Consider the following 26,202-nt stretch of genomic DNA (forward strand, 5'->3'; position numbering starts at 1 on the left):
TTCTGGAATGCCTTATTCACGAGAAGTGTGAATTACTAATTAGATTTTGCCCAGTGTTCACAATGAGACTTTTAGACAAGCCAACAAAAGAGTGAAACAGAGTGTAACTTCCAGACTTGGGGGGGGGGGGCATTGGAGGAGGGAGGACTTAAAAGAAGGTGGAAGGGAAAGGAATGTGAGCTGGGGGCAGGGTAGGAGGCACAGGACAGGATACCGGCTCACACCAGACAGACGTGAGGGGTGCAGCAAGCCGAGCGCACAGGAACACTCAGTGAGGACGTCGGGGGCCAGCAAGGCAGGTGACACAGGGAAGGCACCACAAGTGGGCTCGGTGGGTCCTGCAGCATCTGGTGTGGGCTCGGGCAGCCGGAACTCGGCCAGAGCTCGGCTGTGGGCAGCTGCTCCTGCCTCTGGCTAGGCTTTGGGGTGCCGGGGCTGCTCTGAGTCTTCGGTGAGAGTTAGGACCTCAGATTGTGTTTTGGGGGATACACACTGGTATCCAGAGGATGGTCAAGTTTCAATAGGTCTTTTGCCAGAGGACAGAGGGACAGGGCAGTGCTTCCAAATGGGTGTGAGAACGCTGCCATCTGAAACTGCTCGCTCCTTCCGTGGTTTAGCGACCTGCTCTGTAGCTGGATGCATGTGTTGTTGTTTTTTGTATTTTTCTGAATTTGGAAACGGGGAGGCAGTCAGATAGACTCCCGCATGCGCCTGACCGGGATCCACCTGGCCTGCCCACCAGGGGGTAATGCTCTGCCCATCTGGGGCGTCGCTCTGCCGCAATCAGAGCCATTCTAGCGCCTGAGGCAGAGGCCACAGAGCCATCCTCAGCGCCTGGGCCAACTTTGCTCCAATGGAGCCTTGGCTGTGGGAGGGGAAGAGAGAGACATAGAGGAAGGAGACGGGGAGGGGTGGAGAAGCAGATGGGCGCTTCTCCTGTGTGTCCTGGCCAGGAATCAAACCCGGACTCCCGCACTCCAGGCTGAAGCTCTACCACTGAGCTAACCGGCCAGGGCCTGATGCATGTTTTGATGTACGAGAGCTCCAGAATGTGCTGCAGCTTCCTTGTGGGTAGACAGGTGCCTTTCATCCCGTGATGGTAAAAAGCCTTGAAAAATACTGCAGTCACCTAAAAGGTCCTCGCTTTGCCTTTCCAGAGCTCCGGAGGCTCAGCACCTGCCCAGGTGGTCCACACCCAGCCTCGAGCAGTTGGCTCCCCAGCCACATCTGATCTGGTGTCCCTGGCACCAACACAGGGCGTCCGAGCGGTCACCTCTGTGACAGCCTCCGCCGTGGTCACTACCAGCCTGACTGCAGTGCAGACCCCTACCCGCTCTTTGGTGACTCAGGTGTCCCAAGGTAGATGGTGTGGTTTCCTGTAGCCCATTCGTCTCGTGGCGGGACTCGGCTTTGGTCTGTTGTGGGGGAGGGGACCAGTGTCTGAGTGCCCCCTAACGAAACCACTTCTCCAGCCACAGGGGTTCAGCTCCCAGGGAAGACCCTCACGCCTGCGCACTTCCAGCTCCTCCGGCAGCAGCAGCAGCCGCCGCCGCCGCCACCCTCCCAAGCACAGGTCCCTCAGCTCCAGGGCCAGGCCCAGTCGCCCGCACAGATCAAAGCTGTCAGCAAGCTGACACCGGTGAGCACCTAGGAAACTGTAAGCACGTCGTCTGTGGGGTGACACCTGTTGTCACATGTAGTTCAGAGTGTACCTTGCATAAATCTAGTGTAGGTGGGAAGTGTGTTTGTGTCATCTTTAAAAACAACTTTTGTCTACCGTGCTCAGTTCCCTGTTCTAAATGCACCTTCCACCTCAGTTTTGTTCTCTGTGCCGCAGGCTCTAGAGGAGCGGAGGCCACTTGGTCCCATTCACACCCAGAGCAGTGCAAGGAAGCGCTTTCCTCAGGCATGGGGACAGAGCAGTGAGGATCTGGTTTATTCAGGGTGGTTCCTGTGCAGCATCATTTCTCATAGATGGTCGTTTGAGTGTGGTGTTCCTGAGCTTTGCCCGTCTGCACACCTCTGCAGATACGCATGTAAACATGTTTGTTTTTAGAAGAAATGCTATAAATGGAAAAACTCTAACACTGGGTATAAGAGGTAACCAGAAAAATGTGTAATAAAAACTCCCTCCAGCTGTTAGGCCTGCACCAGTGAGGACCTAGACACTGTCAGTTCCTGGACCTGGGGGCCAAGCGGGCCAAGCGGGCCTGTTAGGGGGCTGTGGTGGACGTGCTGGCCCTGTGCTGAGGCTTCCTCCTCATGGCACCAGGGCGTGCGCCCGGAAAACGATGCAGCCGACAGGACGCTCATCTCCTGAGCCACTGCAGCCACACCCCAGGGACTCAGCGGCCACACGTGGCGGTGGCGGTAGCATAGACAGCTCAGGTCTGGACCCTTGTCTGTCACTGCAGGAAGTTGGGCTGCCCAGCACAGAATCAGTGACTGGGCCCACAGAGGTGGGTGGTTAGCGCTGGTGTCTGCCCAGGTGACCACCCCCAGCCTTCCCGCTCGTCCACTGAGACAGCAGGGCCTCCAGTGTCCTTCCTTTTCGCCCTGTGCTGTGGCTTAGACCCTCCCTTCCACCTGCTGCCTCTGCTCGGCACTCACCCTTCTCCCCGTCCTCATCATCTTCATTTTCAGGGCGTTAGGAGAGATCTAAGAGACATTAACAACTCAGTGTGAATTTCCTTAAAAAAGAAAAAAAAAATTAAAAAAAATGTCTGAACTGTCTTGATATTCGATGCTTTGACTTACAGATATCAAGGTTATTGGTGAAATCGTTATTTGTAGACAGACGGTTGGAATAAGTGAGAGCTGGTACTCATCTTATTTTAAAATTTCAAGAGGGACCATGATATTAAGACCTTTAAGAATTTCAATAGTACTACAGATTTGAATTGACTCGTGAGTGATAAGAACTTAATTTTGCTGTGAATTTACTTATCTGCCAGAATCACCATTTCTAGCTTTCATCCACAATATGCTAACTTTTGCTAAAGAACATTTAAGAAACGGTGGCGAGGCCTTGGAGGACAGTTGGCACCTTGCATATTAGCATTTTGTTTTTAATGCCTGATGGGACAGTAACCTAAAACCAAGGATATGGGCCCTGGCCGGTTGGCTCAGTGGTAGAGCATCGGCCTGGCGTACAGAAGTCCCGGGTTCGATTCCCGGCCAGGGCACACAGGAGAAGCGCCCATCTGCTTCTCCACCCCTCCCCACCTCCTTCCACTCTGTCTCTCTCTTCCCCTCCTGCAGCCGAGGCTCCATTGGAGCAAAGATGGCCTGGGCACTGGGGATGGCTCCTTGGCCTCTGCCCCAAGCGCTAGAGTGGCTCTGGTCGCAACAGAGCGATGCCCCGGAGGGGCAGAGCATCGCCCCCTGGTGGGCAGAGCGTCGCCCCTGGTGGGCGTGCCGGGTGGATCCCGGTCGGGCGCATGCGGGAGTCTGTCTGACTGTCTCTCCCCGTTTCCAGCTTCAGAAAAATACAAAAAAAAAACACCAAAAAAACCCAAGGATATGGATCTGTTCATGTTGATGAAAACCTACCTTATCTGGCTTCTAGGAACACCTCATCAAAATGCAGAAGCAGAAACTGCAGCTGCCCCAGCAGGCCCCCCCGCAGCAGGCCCCACCGGGCCCCCCGCCGCCCACTGCACAGGTGCAGGTCCAGCCCCCACCACCCACACAGCAGCAGAGCCCCCAGCTCACCACCGTCACGGCCTCCAGGCCTGGAGCCCTGCTCACAGGCACCACCGTGGCCAACCTCCAGGTGGCCCGGCTTGTAAGTGCCCCTTGATACATTGGTTTGTCCCAAAGCACCATGTTTTCACATTTTAACCAGGCTGTTACTGCCTGCTTGGACTGTTGGGTGTTAGGTCGGACTTGCATGTAAAGTAGAAGGCGTGGTGTTCCTCCCCAAGAACCTGAGTTCTCGGAGAGGATGAAATACAGCCCACAGGGAACATTTAGGTAACTGCACTTCCCAGAACCAGAAGTTAAGTGTATCAGAGCTCATGGCTGAGTACTTGGGGTTGTGGAGCATGAGCTAAACCATGGAGGGAGGGCAGGGTTTATGTTGGGGCAACATGACATTTGGGAGGGGTTGCAGTGCCCCCCCGGGATAGAGATGCAGGGAGGAAAGGGTGAAGGAGACCACTGGAGGTGTGGGGCGGCAGCGAGGCCCAGAAACCAGGCTCAGGTGTCACAGCCCTTTGTAGACGCGGAGAGACTTCTGAAGACGAGAGTAATGTCAGGATGCAGGAGGTGTCGAGAAGGTCAGTTCATTTCAACCAGCGTTGGTCCAGACACGTCAGGCAAGGTAGCCCAGCTGGGGAGCCCCCATTCTGGCACAGGTGACAGCAGTATCACCTGCCCTAGGCGCTACTCCTGGCACCCGATCGAGGGTCACAGAACACTGCAGGGCAGGACAGGTAACATGGGAACCCCACTTTGCAGGTGAGGAGTCTGAGGCCGGCAGCTCAGGTAAACTGCCCACGTCCTGTAGCGAGTCACCACAGCTCACTGGCTCTGTGCAGGTGCGCCTCACCAGAGCACTTGAGTCTGCAGGATGGGACAGGCATGATAAAACCTGCAAGAGGGGACGGGTGTGGATAAAACCTGCGGGAGCATGTTGGGTCTCACCTGTGTCCCAGAAAGTGCAGGTTCCAGTGAGAAGAGTGGTGAGGAGATGTGAGGCCAGGGTGCTTTCCCGGGGGGGGGGGGGGGATCGAGTGGCTGAGCTTAAGGACATGCACAGCACTTGGCCCAGCAGCCCTGTTTCTGCTGTGCACTGAAGAAAGCAGGACGGGGGCAGAATGAGAGAGAAGGCCAGGGCTTGTCTCAGGGCTGCTTGCGGAGGGCATGGTCTCCCAGAAAGACAGTGCTAAGGACCTTGTGCGGCAGCCACACAGCAGAAAGGGATCCACTCAGAAAAGTGCTGGGTGTAAGAGGAACAGAAGCAAATGGCAGGAGACCTAACTCATCCCACATCCCCTGCTTTCACAGCGAGCCACGCGGAGGACAACAAGGCCTGGCAGGCCGGACACCGGTTTCTGTCACATGCGGGAAGTGGTTTTGTGTGATTTTTACATCTTCTGGGTAGTTCAAGTTGCTGTACATAAGAAAACAGATCTATTCCCACTCTTTTCTTTAAATATAACTTTAGAAAGTCCTTGGATACAGTGTGATACTGAGCAGGTGAAGTTGAAGGGAAGTCTTGGGATGAGCTCAGGGCAGTGGGCTGATCTTTAGTGGGAGGACTAGGAAATGAGGTTCTGTGGGGGGCAGGCCTGACTGGGCTGCTCTAAGGCACAGATGTGAACGCTGTGTGACCGATTAGTTTATAGGTCTTGCCAAACCCCATCCCCTGAGTTTGCTGGTGATGGATTAATAGCCTAAATCAGCTGGCAGTGAGGTTTGCCTGCAGCTCACCGCCACCTGCCACCCTGTGAACCATTGACCTCTTGTGGGGAAATGTTTGCAGATACATGATGTGCTGAATCTCTGGACTCCCCTTTTCTCTTCTCTAGACCCGGGTGCCCACATCTCAGCTGCAGGCGCAAGGCCAGATGCAAGCGCAGGCACCCCCACCGGCGCAGGTGGCCCTGGCAAAGCCTCCCGTGGTGTCTGTACCTGCGGCTGTGGTCTCCTCTCCAGGCGTCACAACCCTGCCCATGAACGTCGCAGGAATCAGTGTGGCCATCGGGCAGCCGCAGAAAGCCACAGGTCTGCGTCCACTGGAACCTGGAGCCGGGCTGAGAAGCATTTCTAGTGGGCGTGGTGCCCGCTCTGGGCTCCTTCACCCGACACTGATTTGAGAAGGCCATGGTGCATATTAGCAGACACATCCCAGAGCTTTCTAAGTACAAGCTTCGACCCTCGGTTTAACCATTACATTCAGAACTTGCCACCCCTTTTATCTCAGTAATTTTTCAACTGGTATGCCACAGGAATTTTTTTATTTATTTTTTATTAATCTTTAGAGAGGAGAGAGAGTGAGAGAGAGAGAGAGAGAAGGGGAAGGGAGGAGCAGGAAGCATCAACTGCCATATGTGCCTTGACCAGGCAAGCCCAGGGTTTTGAACCGGCGACCTCAGCATTCTAGGTCAATGCTTTATCCACTGCGTCACCACAGGCCAGGCGCCACAGGAATTTTTAAAACACGCAATACCTATTTTAGTTAGGGGCACTGGTCTCTTTCCTCTTAGATTGTCGAATAAAAAAATGACAGCAGCAAACACAATAGCCGTCTGGTGTGAATAGATCAAAATTATACTTTTTTTTTGTCAGATTGGCAAAGAACGTATTTTTTGGTGTGCCGCCAAGTTAGTAGTTGTGTGCCGTGAGGTGGAAAAGGTGAAACTGGCTTTTTTACCTGAATGTTCTGGTGGACCCAGAAGCATCCTGAGTCATTTTCTGTCAGCCAGTCAGCTGGTCCCAGGAGCTCAGGGACTCGGGGAAATGCAGGGAACACAGGACGAGTCCTGATGTAGCGCTGTGACTCACACGTTTGCCCGGTGTTCGCAGGACAGACTGTCGTGGCCCAGCCCGTGCATGTCCAGCAGCTGCTGAAGCTCAAACAGCAGGCCGTGCAGCAGCAGAAGGCCATCCAGCCGCAGGCCACCCCGGGCCCGGCCACCGTCCAGCAGAAGGTACTGGGGACCTGCACAGGTTGCTTGGGTCGTCCCGTCCTTACTCTGAGCCAGGCCTGCCACCAGGCACGGGGGTGCACAGAGGTCAAGAGAGTTCTGAACGGGCCCACCTCACCCATGCTCGGGCTGCACAGAGGGCAACCTCGCTGCTCTGAGGCCCGAGCAGGGTCAGTTACGAGGTGGGAGCTCTGCTCAGAGGGCTTGCAGGAGCAGTGAGGGTGCAGGCCATGCGCTGTGCAGCTAGCAAGGGCCAGAGGCTGCTGATGCCCAGAGCAGATGGAGCTGGGTGGGACCCTGCCCTGCGCGTGCCCGGAGGACGGAGTGGGGAGAAGGGCCTGGCTTGGGCAGCACTGTCAGTGTCTTATTGGCTCAGAAGTGGAGGGCGGGGGCAGCTCGGACTGGCTCAGGTCCCACTGCCAAGTCCTTGGTAGGCTGTGTCTGGGCGTGTGCTGCCAACATTGCCTGGATGCCACCCCGGGAGGGCCTTCTCCCTGTGGTGGACAGTTTGGGGAAGGAAGCCCCATTCTGTCACTCCCTAGTTTTTGTCAGCAGTCCTCTGGGTTTAGGGAGGCTAGCTGGTGCCAGGTGAGGGGAGCACTGGTGGTGACTCAAGACGACAGTGCCAGCAGCAGTGGCCCAGGCCATCACACCACCTTTGCTTCCCTCTCAAGGGGAGCTAGGTAGGATTTAGCCAAAGTGCTGGTCTCTGTGTTAATATCATTTGAAAGAAAACTAACACATTAAAAAGTGTATGTGGCCACATGTGCTCAGCCTTCAGAATAGTATTTAAATTCTCCTGGCAGAGAAAACCAGAAGTTAGATCACATGTGCAAAAATTGTGCATAGAGGTTTGTTACTCCTCATACTAATATTTTAGGGTATATGCCAAATTCTCAAAATTAGATTTGAGAAAGTGCATGTGTATGTTTTCTGTATTGTGGTCAAGTTCACTCACATGATGAGCAGACACAGCACCAGGTGCTACAGAGCTTGTAAAGATAGACCCCAGCCCCAAACATGAGGGGACTTCAGGAGAGGAGGCTAGTGACAGGGCTGGGCCCATCAGTGGGCAGCAGGGACGGGGCAGAGAGCCAGCAGCTCAGGGAGCACAGGGGTCACACTGCAGGTATGTGGGGCAGTCGGAGCCCACAGAGTAGGCCTTGGTGGCTGTGAGGGAAGTGACACAGCTGTGTACAGCTCTAACCCTGAGTGGTCTCTCTCAGATCACCGCACAGCAGATTGGCACCCAGAGCCAACCACAGAAGGTCACCTATGCCACCCAGCCAGCCCTTAAGACCCAGTTTCTCACCACACCCATCTCCCAAGCTCAGAAGCTGACTGGGACGCAGCAGGTGCAGACACAAATCCAGGTGAGCACGAGCCGGCATGGGGGCTGCACCGTGACACTATGGGCACCCAGGACAAGGGGCAGGCACTGTTCAAGTTAAGCGTGCTGTGGGCCTCCAGTCCTCCTCAGAGGTGGCTGGTCCCGATAGGCCTCACTGGCCGGTCGTCTGTGGGGTGCACGGTGTGGTGTAGTTGTTCAGGTCAGACTGCCCGAGTATATACAAGTGAAGAGCCTTGTTTTATTAAGAGGAAGCACTCAGGCATGATTAAGAAAACGGTACACTTGAAAATCCTGGCACGTCTCGAGTGGAGCTGAACATTGCTGTTGGCCTGAATCACTTCACCTGTGGGGGCACTCCCTGGAACCTTGTCCAGACTGGAAGGGGCTCTTTTTTTTTTGGAAGGGGCTCTTGAGAGCTTCTGAAATGCTGAAATATTTTATTCCCTCCTTAATTTAATTATCTCATCTAAACTTAAAGCCGTTTTCAATAAAACATTTGATTATGTAAAGTATGATACCAAATATAAGTTTTAAATGACACGATTGTAGATTAGAAAGGTAGTCAGTACTCAGGAGGTGAGGGTGGGAGTCTCGGTGTGCTAAGTGAGTACCCCTTTAAGAGCCGCTCTTTCCTGTCAGCTGGCTTTGTTTTCATTAAAAACTGAGAAGGAAAGCAAGGGAGTGCTCTTGTGTATACATTCCTCTCAGTTCTGCATGTGGCTTATTTTCTCAAAGGTTGCAAAACTCCCTCAAGTTGTGCAGCAGCAGACCCCTGTGGCTGGCATCCCGCAGGTCGCCGCTGCTTCCCAACAGGTAGGTGCAGACGGGCAGCTGTCTGGGAAGTCCCCACGTGGGCTTCCAGTGACCTTCACGTTTCCCAAATTGCGAGTTCTGGGTTTTCTTCCAGAAGAAGTAGAATTTTAATTGAGAATCATTCAATTTCATTATACAGAAAATTAGCAAACTCAACATCAACTGTACTGAAGGAGCCCATTTCTAGGACCAGTGCTTCACCTGTAACGTTAGGTGTGTCCTGCAGGCTGCAGCTGCCACACCTTAGTTGTAGGGAAACAGTATAAATACCACTGGGGACAGCCGTGACTTACCTTCCTACAGAGGCTGACAGGCAGGCTATTACTGTTTTGTGTACCGCAGCAGGATGTGGCCATGTAAAAGTAGTGCTTTACACATTTTTATTCTCAGAATCCCCAGCAGGTGAATTTCAAGAAACCAGATACAGTTGACCGTTGAACAGTGTGGGGGTTTGGGGCGCCCACCACCCAAGCAGTCAGAAATCTGCGTGTACTTAAGTCCGCCTTTCACACAGACACGGGTTTGCACTGGCCCGCTTATTCATAGACCCCGTGTGCAGTCAGACCACGTTGTCCGAGGGACAGCTGCAGCAGTGGAGGCTGGGCTCCAGTGGCACCACCAGCCCCCTGGCCTCAGCCCTGGCTGGTCCCACAGGCATCCAGCACCAACCTGAACACAACAGTGTAGCGCTCTCTCCTTTTGTTTGGTTAAGATACCAGAGGTCATCTTGTGACGTGTCAGGTAGTTTTCATAGCTCACAAAAGAATTCAGTCTCTAAACCCCCTCCTCCCCCCAAGTGTTCGTGTCGCCTGATCTGCGTCTCCTAGGCGGTGTGTGTGTTCTGTCTTTGCTCAGGCCTCCCCACAGACTGTTACCCTCACCCAGGCGACGGCAGCTGGGCAGCAGGTCCAGATGATCCCTGCAGTGACTGCGACCGCACAGGTGGTCCAGCAGAAACTCATGCAGCAGCAAGTTGTGACGACAGCGGCAGCCCAGCTGCAGACCTCTGGTGTCCCCAACCCTGCACAGGTGTCAGCCAGTGCAGACAGCCCAAACCAGCAACCCAAATTGCAAATGAGAGTTCCTGCCGTCCGGTTAAAGACACCCACCAAACCTCCGTGCCCCTAGTCAGGAAAGCGGGCAGCCCTGGGGCTGGCCACCAAGCATTCCACCATCTCACCAGAACCGGCAGTAGACTTTATTTCCTGTTGAAGCTGGGGGTGGGGGGGGTGAGCGAGACATTCAGAACCTACAAAGCTGCATTGATGTGTGGAACCACTTGGAGCAGCGTGCTCTCCGGGACCACCCTCTTCTGTGTGAAACCACGTGGAAAAGCCACAGCCGCTCCCCCAAGCAGGAGGGCTGGTTGAGCGCTGGGTTAGGAGCTGTCGGCACCTCATCTTACACCTCACAGGGACAGCTTGGAATGTGCAGCAAGTCATCTTCCTAAAGCCAAGACACGGTCCATGGCAGTGTCAGCCTCTGCTTGATTCTTTGTAACCAGCTGGTAACATGCCATGGTCCTTTGAGGAGCGAGGCCAGCTGAGGTTGGTCATCTTGGACGCAAGAGCCAGTGTGGCTTCCTTCTCTCCTAAAATGTGACTTGATGGAAATTTAAAGGAATCGTTTGGTACTGATGCCATCAGAGCACGTTTATGACGTGTTCCAGCTTGTGTGGAAGAACGCTGTGCTTGAACTTCCATTCGAAAGAGCAGCCAGTGACCTCCCATGACCTGCTTCCAGAGCACTTCCCACCCAGCCCATCTCATTGCACTTGTCCAGCTTGTGGGTCAAGCGCTCGTATCTGAACTTAGTGCAGCTCCAGGAGCTTTGAAGGGCCATGGCACGTTATCTTGCAGGTGTCACTGCGGAGTGTAGTACGTGGTGCTTAGTGAGAGCAGGGGGTCTGTCGCTGCTCCCGTGCTCTATGCTCAGCCTGGTGTATTGTAGAGCCTAGAGGCCTGCTCAGGCAGGGTTGTCTGCCTATGGCAACTTTCTCACAAACGTGACTTCAGGTTTGTGTGTGAGGGTCCTACATGAGCAGACACACTCCATCATGGTTTTGCATAAAGTGCCAAACCATCCATGCTATTTCAAGGGGGCCTGAAGTTGAGAGGCAAAGGGGAGACCCCGTGTTTGTACTTTTACTACGAGATTGCAGTGGGTTTGATTGGCTGCTGACACCTGCCTGGCTCTGCGCCTGCCTCACTGGGCCCATGAGCTCGGGCTCTGTCAGTCCGTGTACCAGGGAGGAGTCACAGCAGACTGAGGGTTAGCTTTTGTTCACTCTGCTCCCCCGCCCTGTGTCACTTTTAAGTGACAGGAAGGTCAGTCCCATCAGCTCATGTGGACAGTCATACAGCGCCTCTTAGGGGCGACAATGGGGCAGCTCATTTTTTGAGTTCTTGGTGAGAAATTTGGGGAAAAAAGCAAGTATTGAAGAAATGAAAGGCATTTAACATTTTAGTTACTTGAACATAAGAAAAATCACTGTTAACCAAGCCTGTTGGTTCTGGTTTGACACAAGCAGGCGCACAGGATGGCCCTGTGACTGTGCCCCGCCTCTGGTGCCGGAAGACGTCCTGTGCTCATCCTTGATGCAGAGCTCCACTTGTCAGTACTTTATTGTGCACTCTCTGCATCCGTCCTGCTCTTTGCGCTGGTGTCCATCTAGGTGATGTGACGCCGATACACTGAGACCACTCTAGACAAAGCTGCCGCAGGATGTCCATCAACGCAAGGCTTGGCAGGGTATAAGGCATCACCGGGCTTTCAGCAGGTGGGCAGGTGTAGCTGTGGCCTGCTTGCTTTGGGATGGAAGACTTGCCTCAGAAATGTTTCCTTCAGGGACTTCCTAATGCCAAGTGTGGAGCATAAAGTATTTTTGTACCATTCGATTTAGTAACATCTACATCACAGTGACCTACTCACCTTTAGTCGAGTCCCTTAGGTAAAGATCCTCCTTCCAGAGGAGGCCATTGCCCCAGCCTTCCCCAGTTGCTGTTAAGAACCTGCACTGCTCATGAGCCAGGCTCCTGTCAGCACCCTGTATTGGCAGGAAGAGAACCTCAGCACTGTGACTGGGATTAGCCACCATGGGAGCAGGCCTCTGACAGAAGTGTGTCCTGCAGGAGGCTGAATCCCCGCACTCGCAGGCTGGGTGCCTGGGGAGGCTTTCCTCCACTCTATGGTTTTTTGTTAACTGTTGTAACCAGATAGCTGTTGTGTTTAAAAAACAAAACAAAAAAAAACCTGAACTTGTAAATACTTTGTAAACATAAATCATTTGTACTTGAATAGGGTTTTAAAGGGCACTGATATGCCACTATGCAAAAGGCATAATAAAATGACCTTTTTATAGATTTGTCATCTTTCATGAAAAACTAGTTAAAGATGATGATGCTAGCTGTGTTTACTGTGTAAAGAAAAGGAAAACGGGAGCCTGACCAGTGGTTGACTGCATGTTCCTAGCTCCTGGTGACGGGCAGTGTGCCGGCCAGCGTTTCTGATGGGGCGCACTGGGAATGGAGCAATGTGAGCCTGGGCTGGCGTGGGCAGCAGGCTCGAGTGCAGTGGACTCCTCCTAGGGAACCTTCCTGGTTGCTGCCCACCCGTAGGACCATCTCCTGACTTCAAATGACTCTCTGTAATTCTTACTTTTAGCAGTTATGGTTCTTTTGTGGGGAAGAGTTGTGAAACTCCTCCCTCACCATCCAAAGTTGACTCCTATCACCTGTAGGATCCACAACAAAAACCTAGACCCAGTTAAGGAGCAGTTCACGTACCTCAGGGCACATGAGAGCAGTGTGTCCAGTCCGCTCACCAGGCTCCAACCTCGCAGGACAGCAGGTTCAGCGCTGCTTCACGCAGCAGCAGGCTGTCACCACTGCCCCAGAAACGCTGGGTCCCATCAGCGCCTCACTCTGCCCTCGCATCACATACCTACCCTGTATCTTACCTGGGCGACAGCTACCCCATGGGACCCAAGAACCTATGACCAGGCAACTGTTTTTGCTCAGGTGAGTAAATGTGCTTTCAGAGATGTTAAAAAAAAGCATGTTCCTATTTTTTTAAAGTTTATCTTAATCTAATTTTGAGAAAATTTTTTTTTTACAGAGACAGAGTGAGTCAGAGAGAGGGATAGACAGACAGGAACGGAGAGAGATGAGAAGCATCAATCATTAGTTTTTCATTGTGCGTTGCAACACCTTAGTTGCTCATTGATTGCTTTCTCATATGTGCCTTGACCGTGGGCCTTCAGCAGACTGAGTAACCCCTTGCTGGAGCCAGCGACCTTGGGCTCAAGCTGGTGGGATTTTGCTCAAGCCAGATGAGGCCGTGCTCAAGCTGGCAACCTCGGGGTCTCGAACCTGGGTCCTCTGCATCCCAGTCCGATGCTCTATCCACTGCGCCACCGCCTGGTCAGGCGAGGAAAATTTCTTATAGTGAGTCAGTGCTTCTAAAGCCTGTTTTCAGTTACATTCCCAAGACACCTTGTGCTATGTGTTCTGGGCACAGTGGGGGTAGAGACTAACATGATGTAGAGCACCTGTTCTACCTGACCGAATCACTGTTTTCTGCTCTGTGACAATGGAGACACCTCTGGGGCTTGCAGTGCCGCCGTGGGAGGAACTCCTTTTACCAGCTCCCCCCCACCCCTGACGGGCACAGGGCCACCTTCAAAATGCAAGACCGTGAACATGCTGTTGTTAGAAAAGCTGGTCCCTAAACTAAGCGCCAACCCCACCTTCAACCAGAAACAGCAGCTGCCATCCTGTCAGTGCTGGGAGAACACAAACAATTTTATTAAAGCCCTATTCCAGGGAGGGCATGTGACCAGAGGCTGTCTCAGGCCAGGCCTGGTGCAGTCATGAAAGGGCCCTGAGTCCGGGAGCCTGGCCTGAGCAGGCAGTGCCAGGGCCTCTGCCAGAAGGGCACTGCCCCAGCAAGAGGGCACACGCACCTTGCAGCGGTGGAAAGGCCTATCCACCCTCGGAGCCCCAGCCTAGGCCGCCTTCTGTCTTCGTTCTTCCTGTGGGAGGAGAGAAGGCAGCTTGGCTTGGGTCTCCCCTCACTAATTTGCCCCCCAACTCTTTTTTTTTTTAAATATTTTATTTATTGATTTTTTTTTTTTTTAAGAGAGAGGAGTGAGAGAGAGAGAGAGAGAGAGAAGGGGGAGGAGCAGGAAGCATCAACTCCCATATGTGCCTTGACCAGGCAAGCCCAGGGTTTCGAACCGGCGACCTCAGTGTTCCAGGTCGACGCTTTATCCCACTGCACCACCACAGGTCAGGCCCCCCCAACTCTTAAGAGGAAGAGTTACCCAGTGGCCCTCCCAGGCCTCGTGCCTCCATCCCAAAGCCCAGGGTCTCCTGTCTGCCGGCCAGGAAGCTAAGGGCAAACCCAGGACACTATCTCCCTTTCGTCTACATCTTGTCACAATGCAGGCGACCCCCCCATGTCCCCCAGAACCGCCAAGGCCTCTCACCTTGACGGCCCTCTCCAGTTGGGACAGGGCCTCCTCGTACCGCGGGACCAGCGGCTGCAGGAGCTCACTGGGGGTGTCATGCCGCTCCAGCCCGGGCACCCCCGCTGCCATCAGCATCTGGAGGAACTTCCTCTCCTGAAGGAAGCATGCGGAGTGGGAAGGGGCCCCCATCCTCCACCTCCCTCACCTCCTGCTCCAGTCCCCTTGCCTGACCTGCACTTTGAGAAGCAGCGTGAAGGCCTGTCCTGACTTTCCAGCCCGGGCAGTTCTCCCCACCCTGAAACCAAGCACAGGCACCACTAGCCCTTCATGGGCCCAGAGAAACCAGTTTCTTACCCTCCCAACCCACCCCAAACCACAGCACAGCCCTCACCGGTGCACATAGGTCCGCAGGTACTGGGGGGCGTCATAGTTGACCACCAGCTGTACACCCTGCACGTCGATGCCGCGGGCGGTGGCATCTGTGCTGATGAGGCTGTCGGGATACAAGGGACTATAGGACCTGTCTCAGGTCAAGCAAGACCCTGGGACACTCCCACAGACTTAGGAGGCAAATCTCCCGCCAAAAGCACTCTTCAGAGACCAAGGCAGACACTAGGTGAACACCCTTTCCAGTCACTCACAGTTGAATCTTTCCCTGTTCAAACTGCTTCAGTATCATCTTCCTCTGGCCGGGCCCGTAGCGGGAGGAAAATTCAGCCACCGTGACACCCCCAAAAGCCTGGACTAGCAGGGAGAGCCTGAGAGGGAAAAGCTGGGTGGGCCAGGGCCGTCACCTGCATGCCCCTGACCGCCCCCACCTGCCCACCCGGCCTCACCTGTGGGAGTTCTCCCGGGAGTTGGTGAAGCAGAGGACCCTGGAGAAGCTCATGTGCAGGATCAGGTACAAGATGACCAGTGGCTTGGAGCGCAGACTGCAGGGCACGTAGTGATGCTGAAGGAACAGCAGGGGGTTGGCTCAGCCTTGAGCACCTAGGCACGCCCCCCCACCCCAAGCCCGTGCACCCAGCTCACCGAGAGCCCCGCAGGGAAGGTGTACTTCCCGCCCAAGTCGGCATCGGCGTCTCTGGGGCCCCCATGAGCTGGCTGTGTGGAGAAGAGCTGGGGCAGGTATAGGCCGAGCTGCTGCAGCTTCTCAGGGTTCTGGGTCAAGGTAGCCGAAAAGAGCAGCTTCTGCAGCGGCATCTGGGGACAGCAGATGCTAGAAAGGGGGGCATTTGCTGGGGAAGCAGCCCTGACCTGGCCAGCTGCCCTTCTGACCCAAACCAGGCACTACACCTAAGGCAGAGCCAAACCGGGGCCTGGTACCTGGCAGCGGTCATGACCTGGGCCTGTCTTCTCTGGAACAGAGCAATGGGGTCCTTAGCACCCTCCTGAGGGAAGGCGGCAGCCACCACCCGTGGTAGCCAGGACTGGTGCATACTGTCTATCATCCGGTCAGCCTCGTCAATGACCTGCAGGACACAGGACACTCAGAGTCTGGGGTCAAGGTTGGCATCAGCGCTGAGCCTGAGCCTCCCTCTGGGTGGGTAAGCAACCTACCAGGAAGCGGAGGTGCTGGAGGCTGAACCCTGGGGTCTGGTCAATGTGGTCCACCAAGCGACCAGGAGTGGCCACCACAATGTCAGCCAGGCAGCGGAAGCCATCTGCTCTGCAAAGCAGAGAGTACCTCAGCAAGAGATTCCACACCAACCCCCAATCTGGAAAGCCTGCAGGGCTCGGTGGCCACACAAGGCTGTGCCCCTCCTGTGCCCGCCTCCCCAGAATCCACAGTCCAGCATGACTTACGTCTTCTGGACGAGGCTCTCCTGCTCCTTGGCCAGTGACTTTTGCCCAGTGACCAGGGAGACACGCAGCAAAGTAGCATCTGTGTAAACGTTGAACACCTTGCTCACCTGGGAGAGGAGAGTTATCACTGGCCTGACCTGAGGCACCACACCAATGACACGGGCTCCGGGGTAACCCCCAGGCACAGGGTCCACGCACCTGCTGGGCCAGCTCCTTCGTGGGCAACACAACTAGGGCACGGACCTGGCACACAGCTCGCTGCAGCAGGGCCTATGGGGCAGAGGGCCACTTGTAACGGCAGGTCAGCTCCCCATGTGCCAGCTGCTTGTGGGGGAGGGTCCTCACACTCACCTGCACTATAGGGATGACAAAAGCCAGTGTCTTCCCACTGCCTGTTGGGGCAGAAACACAGAGATCCCTGGGCTGATAGCCGCCTCTGCCCACTAAAAACCCGTTGGCTGCGCTCTCCAGGAGAATGGGGATAACTGCTGCCTGAACTAGACAAGGAGGGCAGAGGAGGCCAGTCAGAGCTGTGCAGAGATCCCGTCAGCACATGGACCGAGACCAGTGTGTGACCTCCAGCCTGGGCTGCTCTCTGTGAGGGCACCTGATGCTGTGTTAGCATAGGGCTGCCTCCGTGCAGCTAGCTGCCCCCTGCCCGAGGCGGGGTACCTGGAAAGTAGGATGAGATGCCGTGTGCCCGCAGCTTCTTCTGCAGGTCAGGGTGCACTTCAGGAATGTCCTCAATAGGCACTAAGTCCTCAGTGACAGTCTTTTTGACACAGCTTGGCTCAGCCAGCCATAATGGCAGGAACGGCTGCACCTGTTGCAAACGCCAAGAGAAAGAGATTAGATGAATGCTCCAGGGCCCACCTGGCCCAGGGAACAAGGCCCACAGAAACCGTGAAGAGGCTATAAGGAGGTCTGACAAGCCTTTACTTGGCATCCTGGCTTCCCTTCCACTCTCCATGACCCTCATCCCACACAACCTTTAAGAAACTTGGTAATATACTCGAGAAGGTGCCATGCCCTTGGCAGGTCCACCGGAAGTCTTCCCGTCACATCTAAGACGCCATGCTCTGAATAGAACCTGCAGAGTCCCCTGACACCTTGCAGGTTCTTAAGTCCAAAGGTCACTGCCTTGAACAAGGGGTCACTATGTGGGCTGGAGCCCCTCAAGGCACATATAAGAAGCAATCAATGAACTAAAACACCACAACTCCAAGTTGATGTTTCTCATTTCTTCCCTTTCCTGTTCCTCTCCCACGCGTGCACAGAAAATAAATAAAACAAGATAAAAGTAACACAAGGTGAGTTTCTAAAAAAAGAAACAGTGGATCACAAAGTTAAAACGAATGGGAAGCAAACTTGAATGTCTACAACCTTCGAAAACAGAAAATAAGTTGGCCCCAATACAAGAAGTAAACAGAGAGACCCTAAAAACTCTCAGAAACTAAAAAAAAGGTTTGCAAGCCAATAATCACAGACCCCTGCTCCCATCCTGCATCCCTGTACCCGCCTCACTGTCAAGCAGCACGGTACTTAAATACTCCTAGGAAACTTTGTAAAACAAACTAAAGCTGACAAACTGCTAACAGAAAACTGCAACTGGAGAGAAAAATGCTGTTTACGTGTGACTCGAGCCATTTTTGAAAAACTGCAAGGCACGGCTCATTTACCTGTGAAAGCGTTTGCTTACTTATCATTTGCCAAACGCCCAGAGGCGCAGGCACCCTGCTCGCAACTACCCCACGAACCTCGGCTCGATTAACAACAGCCCCCCAGCTCTGCGGGCCACCCCTCCCGGGCCGCTCACCTTTGGCGCCCTGCTCCTCCCGAAGCCCCCGAGCAACAGGGCGTGGGCTGGGGGGCCACAGGCCTCGTCGGGGGGACGTCCTCCTGGGGTCTCCGGCGGCCCCTCGGCCTCGGCGTCCACGCTGCTCTCCCCCAGCGCCTCCTCGCCACTCTCTGCGAAGCAGAAGCCGGCCAGGGTCGGCTCGTCAGCCCCACGCGGACCCAGGTCCCAATGCCGCGCTCCGCCCCCTCCTCGCCTCGCAGGGTCCACCTGCGCCCGCGTCCTCGCTGTCCACTTTCTGCCGCTTGCCTCGCGGCGCGCGTGGGCTCCCCGGTGCCCTGCCGCTCCTGCGCCTCCGCGGCCGCCGCCGCCGCCGCTTCCCTGCCGCGTCCTCAGACTGCACTGCCTCCTCCGGCTCCGGCTGCCTCAGCTGCTGCTGTCGCTGCCGCTCTCGTGCCCGGCGCTGCAGCCGCTCCAGCAACGCGCGAGCCCTGCCGTCTGCCTCAGCCTCCACACCGGCCGCCTCGGCTTCCTCGGGTCCAGGGTACCGCGCAACGTGGAAGAGCGCCATGCCTGAGATCCCACAGTTCTGCGGACCGACGCACGGCGATGACGATACAGGCTCAGGGAGTGACGTCAGACAGCGCAGAGGGCGGTACCGGAGTACTGGTACCTACTGCGTGCAGCGGCAGCAAGGAGGGAGGAGGCGCGAGGCCGGCGCGTGGCGGCAACGTCATGCAGCGCCAAGAGGGGGCGGGGCCCGGCGCGGGATGGTGACATCATGCAGCGTCCAGATGGGGCGATAGACCGGCGCGGGGATGCGACGTCGGAGTAGCGCCAGGAGAGGGCGCGACGTCGGCGCGCGGAGATTACGTTATGGAGCGTCGGGAGAGATGTGAAGCCGGCTCAGGTTGGTGACGTCTTTGAGCGTCGACAGGGGGCGCGACGCCGGCGCGGGGCGGTGACGTTAGTGTAGCGCCGGAAGGTAGCGCGGGAGTCCGAGTTTTTTACGCGTGGGGAGGCGGCATGGAGCGGGTCTCTGATCCCTGCGGCGCGCGCCGGACGCTTGGCCGGCTGTTGGAGGCGGTGCTAGCGAGCCGCGCCGAGGCCAACGCCGTGTTCGACATCTTGGCGGTGCTGCAGGTGAGGCACGCGGGCGGGACTGGGTGGGTCCCAGACTCGGAGGGTCCTGGGCTTGGACGTGGGGAGACAGTTGCAAGGAAGGATCCAGCATTTTACTGGGGGTTTTTCTCTCGTCTTGCAGGACTTGTGGACGGGAGGGTGCGGTGGGAGGTTTGGCAGAGGCGGGGTGGAGAGTCACGCCAGGACCAAGGTTGGGGTTCAATGGGACTGGAGTCCCGGTGGGGAAAGTGGGAAGGCCAGTTCCCGGCGGGGCACCTTATGACCGGCTTCTCCCCACAGTCGGAGGACCAGGAGGAGATCCAGGATGCGGTGCGGGCATGCAGCCGCCTTTTCGGGGCCTTGCTGGAACGGGGTGAACTGTTTGTGGGACAGCTGCCCCCTGAGGAAACCGTCATGGCAGGTGATCGTCTTAGGGGCCCAGCTCCTCATTTTTGCCAAAGCTGGAGGAAGACCATATCAAGATGTAACCAATTCCCCACCCAAACCTTATCACAGGATACACAAGTTGGCCGGAGAGCACTCAAGCTCACCGTGGGGATGGATGGTTTTAAGAAGGAGTTTGGTAGAAGTTCAAGTGTGTTTCTTGTATATATTTTGTTCCATTTGTGGGACCTACTTAAGTTAGTTGTTAGTACCACCACACAAAGTTGGGGCTGTGTGTTTTGATTCTTCACATGTCCAAGAAGAGTGAAGGAATAGGAGTCCTGTCCTTGGGGAAGGAGCTGCTCTCCCTGTCTGGGGGAACATGCTGGCCCTGCCCCAGGTCTGGGGTCACGATTCCCACTCATTTCCCTGGTTGGGCTGAGCATAGGGCAGTGGGCATTGATGGGGGCTGACCACCCTATCCCACTGGCAGGGTCCCAAGGGGCCACACGGAAGTACAAGGTGTGGATGAGGCATCGGTACCAGAGCTGCTGCAATCGCCTAAAGGAGCTCCTGGCCCACCCTTCATTTCAGGTCAAGGTGAGTTTTGGGGTCCTTGGCTTTGCCTTATTCTGTGCATTCCCCGCACCCCAGCCCTAAGCTTCATACACAGAAGAGGCTGGGGTTACACTGCAGGGACTTGTCATTCCACAGTCACCTGTGTGTGTAAGGATGTTTTTTCTTCTTTTCGTTGGCCAGTTTTCTGGTGGGTGGTTTCATTTTTTTCCTTGGGGACATTAAGCTTAAATACTGAGGGAGCTTTGTGGCTCAGTCTACAGCGTGTTCTGAGGGCACCATGGCTACCCTACCGTTCTCTTTCTAGGAGCTGGCTCTCAGTACACTCATGAAGTTCGTGCAGCTGGAAGGAGCACACCCTTTAGAGAAACCCAAGTGGGAGGGCAACTACCTATTCCCCCGCCAGCTCTTCAAGGTATAGGAAGAGCAGTGGGGGTCCCAGCAGACCTCTGGGGTCAGAGCTGGGGTGAGCAGCTCTGCTGCATCCAGCCTGTGGGAGGGGGCAGGTTGCCAGCCCGGGGGTCTTTTGGGCAGTCCTTCGGTTGTGGGACCCAGCTGTGTGAGCTCAGCCCCTGGGCTGGCCCTTCCTGGGGTGGCGAGGTGCTCACCTGTCCACCCCACACCCAGTCAGTGGTAGACGGCCTGCTGCCCCTGGAGGAAGACCACTCGCTGCTCCTCTCTCAGTTCCGGGAGTACTTGGAACATGACGACATCCGCTACCACACGATGCAGGCAGCCGCAAACACTGTGGCCCGGGTCGCCAATGGGCATCCTGAGGTGAGTTGGCTGGGCCCCATATCTAGGGGAGAGAGTGGAGAGCAGGCGTGTGGAGTGTAGGGGCTAAGGACAGGCTTCCTGCAGGTGCCCCTCACTTTTTGGAACAACGTCTTCACTCTGCTATGTGCTGTGAGCCTTCCCTGCCAGGAGAGCGGCATCTCTAACTTCTACGTGAAGCATGCTGGTGAGTGTCCTGGACGGGCGGCTGGCAAGTGGGCCACCCAGGCCCTGCACCCTTGCAGCCCCATGAGCCACTGTTTCTCTCTCGTCTTCATTGCAGAGTTGTCGGATAAGTGGAAAGTCACTCATCTGAAGGTGAGTCACTTCACAGGTTTGGGTAGTCTTCCTGGAAGCAGTTCCTTTCTTAGGTTATCACCTCCTGCTAGACACAGACAGCAAGTGTGCAGATGGGGAGAGGGCCAGCCACCTCCTTTCCGGCTTAGATAATGCCCAGTGTGTTTCACAAGGACTCTAGGGGGAAATAAGGTTAGAGGCCAACCAAGGGTGTCATGTGTTCTTGCTGAGGGTGGTTGTGATGCAGCACCTATCTGCTCTGTGGCTGTTTGGGAGGCAGGGTATTTTTTCCCACCTTGTCAGGTTTTTGGGTTCAAGCCCTGGGCGTTCCAGTCAACTGACACTTGGCAGGAAGAGGACAGGGTGAGATTGGGAAGGATGGGGGAGGACCTAGGGGGCAGTATTGTGTATCCTGGACCCCCACCTCCCTCAGGAGCACAGGAGGGCCTTCCAGCTGATGTGGCTCGGCTTCCTCAAGCACAAGGTAGGTTCTGGTGGAGGAGTGGGCTCTGGTCTGGGCCCCTGGCCTGTATAGTGCCCATGGTGAGGTCGGCTGCACCCTGACTGGCTCCTCCCCTAGCTGCCCCTCAGCCTCTGCAAGAAGGTATTGGTGATCATGCATGACTCCATCCTGCCACACCTAGCTCAACCCAGCCTCATGATCGACTTCCTCACCCGCGCCTACGACATCGGTGAGCAGGGAGCTCAACCAGGCAGGGACATGTGCTCTAGGGCAGTGGTCCCCAACCTATTTTGGGCCACGGACCGGTTTAATGTCAGAAAATATTTTCACGGACCGGCCTTTAGGGTGGGAATAAATGTATCACGTGACCGAGACAAGTGTCAAGAGTGAGTCTTAGATGGATGTAACAGAGGGAACCTGGTCATTTTTTAAAAATAAAACATCGGTCAGACTTAAATATAAATAAAATGAAAATAATGTAAGTTATTTATTCTTTCACTGCAGACCAGTACAGTCCCCGGCCCGGGGGTTGGGGACCACTGCTCTAGGGTCCTTCCCCTCCCTCGGCTCACAGAGGTGGGTGGGCAGCTCCAGTACTCAGGCACATGTTCTCCAGCTTTTCTAGATTCATCCCCAGGGTAAGGGTGCAGGTTGGGCTGGGGCTCTATGGCTGTGTGTCTGTCTGTAGGGGGTGCCATCAGCCTCCTGGCCTTAAACGGACTTTTTATCCTGATTCACAAGCACAACCTGTGAGTGTCAATCTCAGGGGTGAGCAGGCCTCTTCCCCATCCCCTGCCTGACCCAGGTCAAGTCCCTGCTGTGCCCATGGGGTCAGGAGGCTTTGGGGAGCCCCAGGGGAGAAGGACGGGGGGGGGGGTCATGAGCCCCTAGGGGCTATGATTTCCCTGAGGCCCTGACCTGACTGCTTGCGCAGTACTTTTACCGTCACACACCTGCCTCCTCACTCTCTGCACCTCCCACGCCCACAGAGAGTATCCCGACTTCTACCGGAAGCTCTACGGCCTCCTAGACCCGTCTGTCTTCCATGTCAAGTACCGGGCACGCTTCTTCCACCTGGCTGACCTCTTCCTGTCGTCCTCGTGAGTGTGGGAAGGCGGGGTTCCCAGCCTCCCACATGGCCACAGGCCCACCCATCCCTGCCTGGATCCCAGCTCGTCCCCCCAGGGCTGCAGACAGGCCTGGAAAGGGCTGGCATGTGGGATGTGGGGGTCTCAAACACCCACCTTCCTCATTTCAGCCATTTGCCTGCCTACCTGGTGGCTGCATTTGCCAAGCGCCTGTCCCGCCTGGCTCTGACAGCACCCCCTGAGGCTCTGCTCATGGTCCTGCCCTTCATCTGCAACCTGTTGCGCAGGCACCCGGCCTGCCGTGTCCTTGTGCACCGGCCACGGGGTCCTGGTGAGTGAACCCCAACCCTGGAGGCCTGGCCCCACAGGGCAGTATAGGAGGCAGATTGCAGAACGGGTCTGGTCTTGTTCCTAGAGCTGGATGCCGACCCCTATGACCCTGACGAGGAGGACCCAGCCAAGAGCCGAGCCCTGGAGAGCTCCCTATGGGAGCTACAGGTGAGGGGACCACAGCCACCCAGGATCACATCCTGCCCCTCAAGCCACCACACCCACATGCCCTCTGGTGCTCCTTCTGCTTCCAGCTGTTCCTAGAAGCTCTGCAGGGTCCTGAGGCCCCCCACACATGTCACCCTGGAACCCAGGCCTCTGTCTGGAATTACCACTCTGTCCCCAGCATGGGCTATTGGGGTAGGTGACAGCTCGCTTGCCACTCCAGGCCCTCCAGCAGCATTACTACCCCGAGGTGTCCAAGGCCGCCAGTGTTATCAACCAAGTGCTGTCTGTGCCCGAGGTCAGCATTGCACCCCTCCTGGAGCTCACGGCATTTGAAGTAAGGGCTGGCTTGGCACTGTGGGAAGGGCGGTGGGGCGCAGAGATGTCCCAAGTACAAGAGTGTCCACCACCAGTCCCTTGCAGATCTTCGAGCGGGACCTGAAGAAGAAAAAGGGTTCTGAGGCAGTGCCGCTGGAGTTCATCCCAGCACGAGGCCTGCTGGGCCAGCGGGACGACCTCTGCAACCAGCACTTCGCACTGAGCTGATCCTGGGCGCCCCATTTCCCCAAATAAATGGTTTTATAAGAACGTGAGGCCCTGGCTGGTTGGCTCAGTGCTAGAGCGTCGGCCCAGCATGTGGATGTCCTGGGTTCACTTTCTAGACAGGACCATCTGCTTCTCCAGCCCTCCCTCTCTCACTTATCTCCCCCCCACCCCCAGCCATGGATCGATTGGAACGAAGTTGGCCCTGGCCCTGGGTGCTGAGGATGGCTCCATGGCCTCCACCTCAGGTGCTAGAATGGCTCTAGTTGCAACGGAGCATTGCCCCCTGGTGAGCATGCCAGGTGGATCCTAGTCAGGTGCATGCAGGAGCCTGTCTGTCTGCCTCCCTGCTTCTCACTTCAGAAAAGGACAAAAAAAAAAAGTGAGTTCCCTGGTCAGGGCACAGGCAGGAGCAGCTCAATGTTCCTCTCTCTCCTTGCCTCTCTCAAAACAAAAATAAAACCCGTGACTCAAGTGGGCTGCAGGCAGGGGGGCCAGGGATGGGCTACTTCCTAGGGGCTGTGCCCACAGGGCCGGGTCAGCACAGCCAGTTGCCTTTCTGGATGCTTGCATGTCCACCTGCAGCCCCACACCCACCCTGCACCTGTCTCCCTTGGAAAGTGCTAAGGGCTCCCTCCATTCTACATTCTTATGGGGAAGGCCACAGTGGGGCTTGTGTGGGGAGTAGTTGGGGTGACAGCCCTCTCAGGTGCCAGTGGGACAGGTAATGTGGGTCACCAGGGGACAGTGCCACAACCAGCAGGGACCACCACAGCAAATCCTTCCCATGTGCCATGGGTGCAGCCCTGACTTGGGTCCTCCTAGGCAGCCCCACCACAGGAGCTGGTCCCCGGGCAGCCTGGCCCTCTGTCTCTCTCTCTCTTCCTCCAGTGCAACAGCGGTGTCTTCCTTCTGTTGCCAGTCTAGGCACCCCTGCCCCACTTGGCTCAGCAGTTCCCTAAATCCTGTATCAAAAGAAAGGTCTTGCCTGACCAGGCAGTGGCGCAGTGGATAGAGCGTCGGACTGGGATGCCGAGGACCCAGGTTTGAGACCCCAAGGTTGCCAGCTTGAGCGCGGGCTCATCTGGCTTGAGCAAAATAAAAAAATGCTCACCAGCTTAGACCCAAGGTCACTGGCTCAAGCAAGGGGTTACTCGGTCTGCTGAAGGCCCACAGTCGAGGCACATATGAGAAAACAATCAATAAACAACTAAGGTGTTGCAATGAAAGACTGCTGATTGGTGCTTCTCACCTCTCTCTATTCCTGTCTGTCTCCCTATCTATTCCTCTCTCTGTCCCTGTAAAGAAAATAAAGGTCTTGGCCCTGGCTGGTTGGGTCATTGGTAGAACATCGGTCCTGCATGTGGATGTCCCAAGTTCAATTTCTTGTCAGGGCACATGGAAGAAGCACCCGTCTGCTTCTCCCCCCCCCCTCCTTCCTCTGTCTCTTCCCCTCCCGCAGCCAAGGCTCCATTGGAGCAAAGTTGGCCTGGGCACTGTGGATGGCTCCATGGCCTCCATCTCAGGTACTAAGAAGAGCTCAGTTGTTGATCAACAGAGAAAGGCCCCAGATGGGCAGCGCATCGCCCTCTAGTGGGCTTGCTGAGTGGATCCTGCTCAGGACGCATATGGGATTCTGTCTGCCTCTCTCTCGCTAAATTAAAAAAAAAAAGCCCTTCCAGCTTACTCTTTTTTTTTTTTTTTGTATTTTTCTGAAGCTGGAAACGGGGAGAGACAGACAGACTCCCGCATGTGCCCGACCGGGATCCACCCGGCACGCCCACCAGGGGGCGATGCTCTGCCCACCAGGGGGCGATGCTCTGCCGCAACCAGAGCCACTCTAGCGCCTGGGGCAGAGGCCAAGGAGCCATCCCCAGCGCCCGGGCCATCTTTGCTCCAATGGAGCCTTGGCTGCGGGAGGGGAAGAGAGAGACAGAGAGGAAGGAGGGGGGGGGTGGAGAAGCAAATGGGCGCTTCTCCTATGTGCCCTGGCCGGGAATCGAACCCAGGTCCCCCGCACGCTAGGCCGACGCTCTACCGCTGAGCCAACCGGCCAGGGCCCTAGCTTACTCTTGATGCATACATTTCCCTCAACACTAGCCAGCCCAGGCGAGGGGACCTTGACCAACAGATACCACTTTGACTGTGTCCCCATGGGAACTTGAATTCGTGCATCCCGGACAGTGGTGCAATGCATAGAGCATCATCCTGGGGTGGCAAGGCCAACGGTTTAATCATGAGGTTGCCAGTTTGATCCTGAGGTTGCCAGTGTGAGCCCCGGTCAGGGTAGTATAAGAAGCAATCAAAGGGTGTACTACAAAGTAGAACAACACGTTGATGGTCTCTCTCCTCCCCTTCCTCTCAAATGGGATTTACCTCCGATGGCAGAAGCTCAGTGGTATGTGCTCTGAGCTGTGCTCACCCCCTCCCACATGTTCTACTCTGCTCACTCTAGGGACACGGGGACCATTCCTGTGCTCTATGTGTCAACCCTGAGCTCCAGTGACATGGGGTTCTGAATTTTAGAAAAATGCACAGGGCCTGGTCAATCATCAGTGAAGCCAGTATTGAC

At 55.7% G+C, this 26,202-nt stretch overlaps 3 protein-coding genes across 13 annotated transcripts in view; 2 read left to right on the top strand and 1 right to left on the bottom strand.

Moving 5' to 3' along the window:
• EP400 (E1A binding protein p400) overlaps window positions 1-12,181 on the top strand; it is a 90,522-nt gene extending 78,341 nt beyond the window's left edge. For all 8 annotated transcript variants that reach the window (XM_066371224.1, XM_066371223.1, XM_066371225.1 and 5 more), the window contains 8 exons: window positions 1,158-1,359; window positions 1,473-1,639; window positions 3,569-3,787; window positions 5,535-5,730; window positions 6,532-6,656; window positions 7,880-8,026; window positions 8,740-8,817; window positions 9,673-12,181. In XM_066371224.1, the coding sequence (XP_066227321.1) occupies window positions 1,158-1,359; window positions 1,473-1,639; window positions 3,569-3,787; window positions 5,535-5,730; window positions 6,532-6,656; window positions 7,880-8,026; window positions 8,740-8,817; window positions 9,673-9,945 (1,407 nt within the window). In that variant the 3' untranslated portion in view covers window positions 9,946-12,181. The remainder of the gene's footprint in view (window positions 1-1,157; window positions 1,360-1,472; window positions 1,640-3,568; window positions 3,788-5,534; window positions 5,731-6,531; window positions 6,657-7,879; window positions 8,027-8,739; window positions 8,818-9,672) is intronic.
• Window positions 12,182-13,598: 1,417 nt separating this feature from the next.
• Window positions 13,599-18,761, bottom strand: DDX51 (DEAD-box helicase 51). Of its 2 annotated transcripts, none has more exons than XM_066371233.1 (15): window positions 18,159-18,761; window positions 17,910-18,061; window positions 16,766-16,916; window positions 16,445-16,485; window positions 16,292-16,363; window positions 16,094-16,200; window positions 15,848-15,956; window positions 15,614-15,759; window positions 15,320-15,506; window positions 15,124-15,239; window positions 14,929-15,045; window positions 14,679-14,780; window positions 14,519-14,582; window positions 14,306-14,440; window positions 13,599-13,849 (listed from the first exon to the last, which is right to left on the bottom strand). In XM_066371233.1, the coding sequence occupies exons 1-15, from the start codon at window positions 18,457-18,459 to the stop codon at window positions 13,823-13,825; spliced, it is 1,827 nt and encodes a 608-aa protein (XP_066227330.1). In that variant the 5' UTR covers window positions 18,460-18,761; the 3' UTR covers window positions 13,599-13,822. The 2 variants fall into 2 exon arrangements, with proteins under 2 accessions (XP_066227330.1, XP_066227329.1); XM_066371232.1 differs by having other exon boundaries at window positions 16,445-16,590; window positions 18,159-18,756.
• Window positions 18,762-18,855: 94 nt separating this feature from the next.
• Window positions 18,856-23,675, top strand: NOC4L (nucleolar complex associated 4 homolog). Of its 3 annotated transcripts, none has more exons than XM_066371236.1 (15): window positions 18,856-19,031; window positions 19,311-19,431; window positions 19,888-19,994; window positions 20,278-20,385; window positions 20,598-20,747; window positions 20,832-20,931; window positions 21,028-21,062; window positions 21,475-21,525; window positions 21,622-21,733; window positions 22,193-22,253; window positions 22,494-22,604; window positions 22,763-22,923; window positions 23,008-23,090; window positions 23,311-23,424; window positions 23,501-23,675. In XM_066371236.1, the coding sequence occupies exons 1-15, from the start codon at window positions 18,915-18,917 to the stop codon at window positions 23,546-23,548; spliced, it is 1,479 nt and encodes a 492-aa protein (XP_066227333.1). In that variant the 5' UTR covers window positions 18,856-18,914; the 3' UTR covers window positions 23,549-23,675. The 3 variants fall into 3 exon arrangements, with proteins under 3 accessions (XP_066227333.1, XP_066227331.1, XP_066227332.1); XM_066371234.1 differs by having other exon boundaries at window positions 23,511-23,675; XM_066371235.1 differs by having other exon boundaries at window positions 19,311-19,383; window positions 23,511-23,675.
• The last annotated feature ends 2,527 nt before the right edge of the window (window positions 23,676-26,202 follow it).

The sequence above is a fragment of the Saccopteryx leptura genome, chromosome 2 (genome assembly GCF_036850995.1).
Source record: "Saccopteryx leptura isolate mSacLep1 chromosome 2, mSacLep1_pri_phased_curated, whole genome shotgun sequence".
Classification (NCBI taxonomy): Eukaryota; Metazoa; Chordata; class Mammalia; order Chiroptera; family Emballonuridae; genus Saccopteryx; species Saccopteryx leptura.

What these genes read in the sequence shown, in the direction of transcription:
- DDX51 (XM_066371232.1), bottom strand. Translation starts at nt 18,459, where the DNA reads ATGGCGCTCTTCCACGTTGCGCGGTACCCTGGACCCGAGGAAGCCGAG. An exon ending in CAGCGAGGACGCGGGCGCAG is followed by an intron (nt 18,062 to 18,158) that starts GTGGACCCTGCG and finishes TCTGCTTCGCAG; the next exon opens with AGAGTGGCGAGGAGGCGCTG. An exon ending in TTGTCATCCCTATAGTGCAG is followed by an intron (nt 16,364 to 16,444) that starts GTGAGTGTGAGG and finishes TCTGCCCCATAG; the next exon opens with GCCCTGCTGCAGCGAGCTGT.
- NOC4L (XM_066371234.1), top strand. Translation starts at nt 18,915, where the DNA reads ATGGAGCGGGTCTCTGATCCCTGCGGCGCGCGCCGGACGCTTGGCCGG. An exon ending in ACATCTTGGCGGTGCTGCAG is followed by an intron (nt 19,032 to 19,310) that starts GTGAGGCACGCG and finishes TTCTCCCCACAG; the next exon opens with TCGGAGGACCAGGAGGAGAT. An exon ending in CTGATTCACAAGCACAACCT is followed by an intron (nt 22,254 to 22,493) that starts GTGAGTGTCAAT and finishes CCACGCCCACAG; the next exon opens with AGAGTATCCCGACTTCTACC.